Source organism: Quercus suber, unplaced genomic scaffold, assembly GCF_002906115.3.
Source record: "Quercus suber isolate HL8 unplaced genomic scaffold, Cork oak 2.0 scaffold_5, whole genome shotgun sequence".
NCBI classification, from domain to species: Eukaryota; Viridiplantae; Streptophyta; class Magnoliopsida; order Fagales; family Fagaceae; genus Quercus; species Quercus suber.
Window position 1 is genome coordinate 204,079 of NW_027069471.1, and position 10,670 is coordinate 214,748.

Sequence of the window (10,670 nt, forward strand, 5' to 3'; positions counted from 1 at the left end):
AAAATTGTACACCAATACATTGCTTAGCTCATTCCTTAAATCCTAAGTAAGTATATTTATTTTCTATTTTCCTTAGTTCACCCTTTTAGTAAAACACACGTTTCATCTATATTTGTTTTTTAATCTTTAACTAGGTATTACTACATTGAATGGCTTTCGGGGAATCCAAAACGAATTCCTCCACATCGGGATCATGAAATTTCTATGGAAAGGAGCAAGTGTTTGGATCGATACTTTCAGGATGAGAGTGAATTAAAGCTGGTGGTGAAGTTTGAGTTTGCTACATTTTCAGGAGGGAGGTTTCCTTCACCAGTTGCCTTGACAGATAGGTGGGCCTTACAACCTTTGGTTTGGTGGCAATATCATGGCTCTGCATTTCCAACTCTTCAAACCCTTGCCCTTAAACTTCTTGGACAACCTTGTTCATCCTCATGCGCTGAGAGAAATTGGAGCACATACAAATTCATTCATTCCTTAAAAAGAAACAAAATGACTCCTGCACGTGCTGAGGATTTAGTATATGTGCATTCTAATCTTCGACTCTTGTCAAGGCGCAATGAGAAGTACGTACATACAACAACAAAGATGTGGGATATTGCAGGAGACTCTTGGAATGCGAGCGACATACATGGAGGAGCTGGAATTCTTGAGAATGCACCCCTTACACTTGATGAGCCAGAGTTGGAGGCCATGGTTATTGGGAATGCTAACACTAGTACTACTACTAGTGAAAGTGAAGTTCGAAGTAAAGCTATTGATATTGAGGATGATGATGTCGGTGTTTGATTGTCTTGTTGATTGTCTTGTTGATTATCTTTTATTTTGTTTTAGTTTCGAACTTGTGAGTTGTAGTCTAATTTCCGAACATTATGGAATGTTTTAGTTTTAATCTTGTGGGTTGTATTTAATTTATGAACATCTTGTTTTAATTATTATCTACTATTGCTCTTAAATTTGGTATATGTTTATATAATGTGAAAAAGTATGCTTAGCAATATATTAAAAATATAAATAAATATATTTTTAATAATTTTTTAATCGCCGAGTCCCACCGCACCCGCACCCGCACCCGCACTCGCACCTGAGTCCCGAAACACACCTGTGCTTCCTAGATTTTACATAGCTTTATTATGCTTGATGAAAACTGCCATGGATATTGAAAATATTCAAAGGTCAAACTCTTTTTTTCTTGGGGCTGAATTTAATTCTATTTTCTCTTTTTTCGGTTCTTAGCTTAGGAATTGAAATCAAGTCTTAATTCTGTTATTGTTGTTATTGTGGTTGTTGTTGTTGTTGTTGGAACACTTGGAAGAATATTGGCTCTGGCAAGGGATAAAGATCTTGGATTGAAGAATGTGAGGCATTTTATTCTTGATGAGTGTGATAAGATGCTAGAATCATTGGGTATGGTCTTCTTATTCTTCTGCCTTTTATCCCCTTGTTTATTTGAATTAGTTATGAAATGTGATACTTTGCAATTCTCTTGTTCTCTTTACAGTGTATTGCATTGTTTGCGATAATAATTTTCTTATTTTAAGCCTTCTGTTGTCCATGTTCTTGTATGTTTTACAAACATGAGGAGAGATGTGCAGGAGATCTTCAAGATGACTCCTCATGACAAGCAAGTTATGATGTTTTCAGCAACTCTCAGTAAAGAGATCCACCCTATTTGCAAAAAAATTATGCAAGAGGTGTGATAAGGCATCATAAAGTTATGATATTCTTTGTATTTATAAATGTAATGTTATTGCCTTGTTGGTTGTGTCAGTTGTGCGGTTTTGTGGCTTAGGTTTCAATTTGCCTTGTCATTAGCAAGGGAATGAATTTGTAGTTGTAGTACTTGCAATATTTTTAGTTTTTCCTACTTCTAGTCTAAACTTTTCTTTGGGCGTAACCACTTCTCTTGATCCTTTTGGTTATATGTGGTTGAGTGATTGTGTTTGTGGGGCCTTAGTGAGGATATTGGTTCCACTTCTTATTTCTTGGGTAGTAGCTGGATTTTTCTACTACTTGAGAGATGAGTAAGTTCAATCAATACATCGTAGTTCAGAAGGATTGACTTTTTGGATCGCCAGTTATTTGTTTATCTATTGTTGTTGAGTTTTGGTTGCTGCAGAAGATGGTATTTTGATGCACTTTATATTGACACTCATTTTTTTCAGCCAATGGAAATTTATGTTGATGATGAGACCAAGTTGACTCTTCACGGTCTTGTACAGGTATCTTCAATGCGCTTTTTTTTTTTTTTTTTTTTTATTATTATTTTTGCAATATTTTTGTTTCAAAGAGCTGCTGAGTTGAACAAGTTACTTTGTTCATGATTTTTACTTTTATTTTTCATATTTTTATTGTATGGGGAAAACACTTATATGGCTGAGTTTTTTGCTTTGTCAAGTTAAGATAGCAGACAAACAATTGTGTAATATTTTCCACACAAAGGTTATATAAACATGTATTTTACTTTCCATTTGTTCCTTACAGAACTTAATTTGGTACATGCCAGTACTTGAATGTCTCCAAAACATCTTGTCCTTAAAAAAAGAAGGAGGGGTGGTATAGATTTCTAACAATGCTGGGATTCCAATTATTAGTGAACGATTCAACAGACTCAGCCACAGTTTTCAAATTTGAGCCAACAACTCCCTGATATTTAGAAGTGCTAGGGAACCAAGCTGGCTAGTAAAGTTATGTTCAAACTTGTTCCTATCATCCACCAACCATTGATGTATTAATGGATTGTTGTAAATGAGTATTCTTCCAAGTCCAAGATTGGTCAGGGTTGGGTTTGTAGTCACGGAGAGGATTTTCATGGAAGTATTTAGCTAACAAGGAGTTGGGATGGTAAACCATTCTCCAAAATTCCACAATTCCAAGAAGTATTTAGACCACCTGAATGTGCGCCAAGCTCCACAATTCCACATTCTCTTCTTGTGCTTTTCCTCTTTGTCTTTATCTCTTTCATTTTTTTTTTCTTTTACACACAATAGAATTAGACACTCAATCCAAATCTAATATGAAATTGGAAATCTCTCATTCATTCTAGCAAGTACTAACAAATTAGGGAACAAAAGTTAGGGTATGAAGAGACATTGCATTTAAAAATATTAATCACTTGCATATATAATTAATGTTTAACTAGAAGTTACTCAAACATGCACTTGTACAATCTAACATATTTAACATGTTTGACTAACTTCTTTAGTTACAAAAATTATCCAAAAAATTTGCTACATGTGCAATCAGTTGTCTAAATAAGTCAGATTTGCTGTCCAAGAAACTGTCCAAGGCAAAGTTGTCCAAAAATGCTATCCACTGTGCAATATGCTACCACGCCCACTATGCAATATACTATCAAACAAACTGTCCAAAAAATGTTATCCATCATACTGCAAAATCAATATTAACCTGGAAATATGTCACAAAATCAAGTTACATTTTAAACTTGAACACACATAAGAAAATTTCACCATAATTGAACTTACCATTTATTAGTTTTTTACATACCAAAAAAGTGTTGTGTTTCTAGGCAAGCATTTGTATTTTCAACACATGGAGTTAGTCCATAATTGAACCTAACTTCATTTCCCTGTGTATATATATATATATGTGTGTGTGTGTGTAAAAAAATAAGTTTATTCATTTGGTAAGTAGAGAGGATATAAAAACATGGATTTATTTTTTACTTGACCAATATTCATTTGGTGAGTAAGAATTAAAACTAAATATTTTAAATTTAAGGGACCAAAACCAAACTTGCCTCAACCAAAAATATAAGTCACTCACCAAATTGTTATAGGTGGAACTCACACAAAAGGTCAGTCAAGAATGATGGAGTTACTCACCACAGGCCAAGCCACTCACACAAAAGGCAAGTCACTCACCACAGGCCAAGCCAAAACCCAAATCACACATTGCCAGGTATGCATAGCCGAGAGACAATCAATAGCCAGCCACACCCACATCATCCATCACTATCACCCATCAAAGAGCCAACCCAAATCACTAGTCATCAAGACAACATAGCCAAGCCATAACAATATCCCAACCCATCAACTACCTAACTGGTAGCCAAGACCCACTTAAACACATAAAGCCACTTCAACAGAAACCACTTCAACAGAAACTTCATAATACAAACCAATCAGAAAATCAAACTTCAAATCTAACAAGTTTATGGAAAAAAAAAAGTATGGAAGATTGGCAGAGCTCAACTAAGGTAAGATAGTCACTCAAAACAACGTTTATATTTTACCTGACAAACAGCAGCATCATTTGATACTTGAGACAATGATGGAGTTAATTGAGACAATGATGGAGTTAATGGTGCCTATGTAAACACAATGATTATAAGAAAAATAATTTACGAAATCATCTAATTACTAATAATTACAAAACAACATGTAAGTTTTTTCAAAATTTCATGTATGAAAACATTTACATTTTACTTGACTAACATCCGTAGGATTTGATACTTGAGACAACAATGGAGTTAATGGCATCTGTGTAATCACAATGATTATAAGAGAGAGTTTAAAAAATCATCTAATTACTTATAAATGCAAAACATGTAAACAAGTATGTTTACCCTTAAGAATGACGTGAAACTAGTTTGGTAACTATGGATTGGTCCCAATTCAAATGTCATCATTGGCGGGGAAAAAGTGACAGGATAAGTCCGCTATATCACAAAAAGAAAATCTTATTAATAAATTCACAAATAAATAGGCAAGTGTAGTACAGCCTCCAACTTCACAAATTATTAAGTTATTCCACTACAAATAAAAAAAATCTCTTACTTGATGCGAATGATGTTCTCTATGTGTGTCATAATTATTGTATTGCATGTTAGGAGCAAAACCAAGTTCCTGTATGAGAAAATATATATATATATATATATATTATTATTATTATTAGCCATAACAATACAAAAATTTACAAACACTGAAAACTTAGTAAGGAATAAAAATAAATAAATAAAATTTACTTTGGAAAACTATTGACTAACCTCATCATTTAATTCAACTCTACCCTTTTTTTTGGTTTGCTTCTCAACCCAACTTTTCTTTCGTTTTCCACCCTTACGACATTCTTTTTTCTTAAGACCTTTTGCTCTTTCAACCAAATCTTCCAAATGTTGGTTAGGATCAAGATTTTCTGCACCACTACATAATGGCATTTGATGGGGCAATTGATGACCACTCACATTTTTTGCTGCAATGTCTTCAACCTTCTTTTCATATTCCTCTATCATCTTCTCTATTAAAGCAAATGCCTCTTCATTGTCTACCGCTCGAGAAGCTAATCATACCAACTTGGGACATAATCTTCTATATCGCTGTGTAACACTCAAGTTGACATCTTCTTCCACATTTGTTCTCCTATTGTCCAAGATACATCCACTTTTTGCCTCTCTTGTCCATCTTTTCAAAATGTACATATCAGGAATTATCTTTATATCAAAGAAGTCAAAGACTTTCAGAACATGACAACATAAAATCCCAACAATTTTAAACTTTCTACAACTACATGAAAATGTCTTATCTGTAGTGTCATAAGAGACTATGAACTCACCAGGCTTATGCATAAACTCAATAATATATGTATGCACTAACAAGTCCTCTTGGCGATTTTTTTATCTTTGCTGCTGATGCAATGTCATATTGATCATGAAGCATTCAAAATATTACAGGTGTGTACACTTGTACTGCTTGCTTCAACAATGGAGAATTTTTCAAGCCCAATTGAGGATACTTTTGCCTAGCATTAAATTCAGCTTGTAACTCTTTTTCTCGTTTTTTCTTAATCACTCGATCAAAATGTTTAAAAAATTCAGCCACATCCAAATCAGATTTCAAGTAATCTTTTAAATCACCATTCAAGCTTTTACTGAGTTGGGTACTTCGTATTCCCAATGTAAATTCATTCTTCATGTAACACTTTGCCCATTTTCCTTTCAATTTGTAAATAATATCCAACCAACTACGATCATGTATAGCATATGTGTCAATCATGTCCTCCCAAGTTTTTTCAAATTCATTTTCATCATTAAACTCTAACATACAAGTTTTAAAAACTTGAAGAAAAGAAGAACCATCCTTCATCAAATTCCCCAAGTGTTTTATCCCATTTTGCATTATGTGCCAAGTACATAATCCATGGTAAGTGTTAGGCATCACCTCACTCAATGCCTTTGCCATTGTAGGATCTTGATCCCTAAAAATTGTTTTAGGTCTTTTACCTCCATGTGCAACTAAGAAGCTTTCAAACAACCACTTAAATGATTCTACCGTTTCATCATATAAAAGAGCAGCCCCAAAAACCGTTAACCCTCTATGGTGATTGAAACCGGTAAACACCCCTAATGGTCTTAGCTCTTTATTAGTACCATATGTAGTGTCAAATGTTACCACATCACCAAAATTAGCATAATCAATAACCACTCTAGCATCAGCCCAAAAAATGTTAGTTATCTGCTCAATGTTATCTAATTGTACTCCATATTGAAAGGATGGATTTTTAGTCAATTGTTCCTAAAAGTACCCTAATAAACATGCAGCTTGACCATATACCAAGTTTTTTTGCCACTTTGTTCTAAGGTAATTTTTCTGATCAAGCTCAGTAAATCCAAGATTAGCTTTCCCACCAGCCTTTCTACTCATCAACTCATGGGCTGCTTTTGGCTTGATTCCAGAAGAGGGTGCTAACTCAATCAATCCTGCATGAACTTCTAAAATTTTTCGTTGAGATCTCATCATATAAACTGTCTCTGATAAATGAAGAGTGTGATTATGTTCTCCAACAAAATCAGACACTTTAAACTTTCCACTTTCTCGCACTAATGAAACATAAAACCTTACAGGACAATTAGTCTTTGTATCATCTCGGTTACGTGTGCGAATCATATCTTCTTTTTCTTTACCTCGAATGCCTTGCTTTGCACATACAAATCCCCTTGATGTTACCTTACCATCATTCTTACTTTTATTTATGTAATGTTTTCTAACATCAAAGCCCACTTGCCTTCTATATTTTACCCAAAATTCTCATGCATCTTCTAATGTATCAAATTCCATACCAACTCTAGGATCCAAATCTACATTGGCATCCATGTTTTGAGAGAATTCTCTCACCACACTATGCAATGAATTAAAGAATACTCCTGTAATTAACAAATGTACAAAATTATCTACTATTATAAATATAGAAGTTCATTGAAAATAAAAGCTGAAATTTTTTGTACCAACATTGTGCCTATCATATATAATAATTACAACAGACCAATATATGATCATGGGAGATGATGACCCAATGGATAGAGGACAGTTTCAAGCTAAAATTTCATAAGAAACTGTTTTAAGTGTATAATACCTAAAACACTACAGTTTAAACATATCCAGGACCTAAAAGCATAGAATTCAACCAATGTAACATCTAATTAAGTAAAATAGGGATTTGAGCTATATCCCCTGTACTACTGACCATCTATTTCTATAATTTTGCTAGACCATATTTCACATATGCATTTGAAAATCTACAATATTCAAGTTGCAGCAAAAAAGCTACCCAAAAATATTCCTCAATACATAAACAAAATAACGATTCCATGGTGAAATATATCACTAATAGAACTAAAATCAAACCCCAAAAGAGAGAACTCACCTCCTTGAGTCGTTTGATGTTGGAAGCAACCTTGGAAGATGCAGTATTTTCTTTGTGGAGGTTGATGGGTCTTCGTTGGGTAATGCTAGCAGCGGTGGCGGCGAGTTGAGGGAGAGGCGCTTGGAGACAGAGAGAGGGAGAGTGTGAGTGTGAGTGTTTGGGGTTAAGAAATTTCAGATGGGAAGAAGCTTTGTTTTGGCTGATGGGTCTTCGTTAGGTGATGCTAGCAGCGGTGACGGCAGGTTGAGGGAGAGGCAAAAGGAACAGTGCTTGGAGACAGAGAAAGAGGGAGTGTATGAGTGTGAGTGTTTGGGGGTTAAGAAATTTCAGAGGGTAAGATGAGTATTTTCTTTGTTTTGGCTGATGGGTCTTCGTTGGGTGATGGGTGATGGCTGGTTGAGGGAGAGGCAGAAAAAATGGCGGGTTGAGGGAGAGGCAGAGGAGCTCAGTGACAGTGAGAGAGAAATTTGATTTTATCAAATGTCAAAACAGCTCATACGCATTAGCACGCGGGACTCCAAAAATTTTAAGGGTAAAAGGGACTTTTCAATTTTGGTGAGGTGTCAAAATAATAAGTCGTTGGATTAAATGAATGGCTGGAATTTGTGCAATTGCACACCATGCAATACCCTAGGTATTGCACGGGATCTTAATCCGAAAATGAAAGGGCATGTCGGTTTAAGATTTGAAGGAATCTTATGCTATGTCTAAAATTTGCTTATTTTGCTGAAATTGAACACTTTTTTTATGAGAGTACTATAAAAGTGAGACCTATAAATAGTAATAAAAAGTGTAGTAGAATTATGAATAGTAGCAAAAATAAGTTAAAGAGTAAAATAATAGGGATAATAGCAGTAAACCCACCTAAGATTTGGCCCGTTTTCACTTTGCCTACCCGTGGTTCAAAACTTATCACTTTGCCCACCTGAACTTCAATCCGTTACTCTCCTGTTGCCCACCTCACCCTTAGACGTTAGACAAACACGTTTTTATTCCAAATTAGAACATAACACGGATCAAACAGCACGAACTCACTCTCTTTCCCTCGCGAGCCCTAGGAACGCGAAAATCCATTTTTACATCTAATATTGACATTATGTTGCAAGTGTTAACCCAGACAAGCAACAGGTTGTTCGAGGGACTAAAATCCTGGTAAGAAATCAATCACTGTTTGGGTTTTTACTTTGGGCTCATTGTTGTTTATTGTATTTTTAGTAATCAATCAATGGTCAATGTTACATGTAATGAAATGAGAATATTGGTTGTGTTTGTTAATGCTTCTGAAAAATGTGACCACCTGTTCTTTGGATTTGTGTTTGTTTGTGGGCATTTTGTCTGTCGTGGTCATTGTGTCTCACAGTGGACCAAAGTTTCTATTAGCTTTAAATTTTAGTGTTTGCATGTATATAAAGAAGAACAGAATCAAAAACAAAGAAAAAAATGTGGTCCCTCTATGTGTGTTGCATCCCAAAAGCAAAACAAAAACATGCTTGTTAATTGTTAATTGTTATTTGTTAAATGTGGACACCCTGGGCATTTTACTCTTTTGTTGTTTACAATTCTTTAATTGTTAATTGTATATGTGTCAAATGGTAATTTGTTATTGGAGATGGATGAGGAAGTGAAGTTAGAGGTACATTATGGGGTGCTTTTCTGTGGAACTCTAGTTTAGAATACTTTGGTGGGAAAGATGAAATAGTGTATAGGGATCCTGATTTGCTTAATTATTTTGAACTAAAAGGTATATGTGAGGAATTGGGGATTGATGAACTGTGTACGGTTCATTATTGAGGTTCTGGGGACAACTTGGAGCAAGACTTGAGACTTATACAAGATGATTAAGATCTGGTACCCCTGTGCAAGTCTAATGAGGGAGGGCTAAGAGACACCATCATACTGTATGTGGAGAGTGGTAATGCTCCACTTACAGTTGAAGTTCCTGATGGTGCAGGGGTTGGTGTAGGAGCTGGTGCAGGGGCTGGTGTAGGGGGTGCAAAGGCTGGTGCAGAAGCTACTACAGGGGGTGATGGTCTAGAGGAGGAGTTTGATTGGTTGAATGAAGGTTTGGAAGGAGAAGACTTTGCTGATGACATTTTTGGTGAGTCTTCTCCACCTTATCCAAACACTGATACACCTCATCATCCAAACACTGATACACCTCATCCAAACACTGATACACCTTAGCCAAACACAGATGCACCTAGCCCAAGTAATGTTCCTCCTCCAAACATAGATTTAGATGAAGAGTAGACTGAACCAGCTTTAGAAGATGATATTGCAAGTGTGGATAGTTCTGATGATGAGCAGGGTGGCAATTTGGAGTTCAATGAGAGGACTGATATGGTAAATGTTAGGTTGGCAAAAGGGATGAGGTTCCTAAACTCCCAGGTGTTTAGGAAGGCTTTGAGGGAGTATGTGATTCAGCATCACATTGATATCAAATGGAAGTTGAATGAGAAGAAGAAGATTTATGTACATTGTAAGAACAGTTGTGGATGGAGGTGTTATGCCTCAATGGTGACTGAAGAATGCACATTTGAGATCAAGACATTTTATCCTGAATGTACCTACCCCCTAACATTTAAAAATGGACAAATTACATCAGCCTATGTGGCAAAAAGGTATGTAGAGGATTTTGGTAAGAATCCTAATTGGGAGGTCTCAGATGTTAAGCACCATGTGATGCAGAAGATTTCAGTTGATTTAAGTCTTAGTCAGGTGTATAGAGTAAGGACGGCAGCTAGGGGGCTGATTACTGGGAATGAAGAGGCTCAGTATGGCCTACTTAGAGATTATGCAGAAATAATACTAAGGACAGATGTAGGAAGTAGGGTGATTATGCAAACAGAGATGCAAAATGAGAATGCAGAGCCCAATTTTAAAAGGAAGTACATTAGGTACAATGCTCAGAAGGTTGGCTTTCTAGGTGGTTGTAGACCCTTTGTTGGGCTGGCTGGATGGATGCCACTTGAAGGGTAGGTTTGGTGGGAAATTATTGTCTGCCACTGTCA

The 10,670-nt window shown here is 35.7% G+C and overlaps 1 protein-coding gene across 1 annotated transcript; it reads right to left on the bottom strand.

Moving 5' to 3' along the window:
• Nucleotides 1–3,381: 3,381 nt before the first annotated feature.
• LOC111989157 (protein FAR1-RELATED SEQUENCE 5) lies at nt 3,382–6,902 on the bottom strand. Its single transcript, XM_065772719.1, has 7 exons — nt 6,541–6,902; nt 5,688–6,441; nt 5,395–5,449; nt 5,006–5,298; nt 4,446–4,499; nt 4,253–4,327; nt 3,382–3,405 (listed from the first exon to the last, which is right to left on the bottom strand). Exons 1-7 carry the CDS (start codon nt 6,900–6,902, stop codon nt 3,382–3,384), a joined length of 1,617 nt encoding a protein of 538 aa, XP_065628791.1.
• Between the last annotated feature and the right edge of the window lie 3,768 nt (nt 6,903–10,670).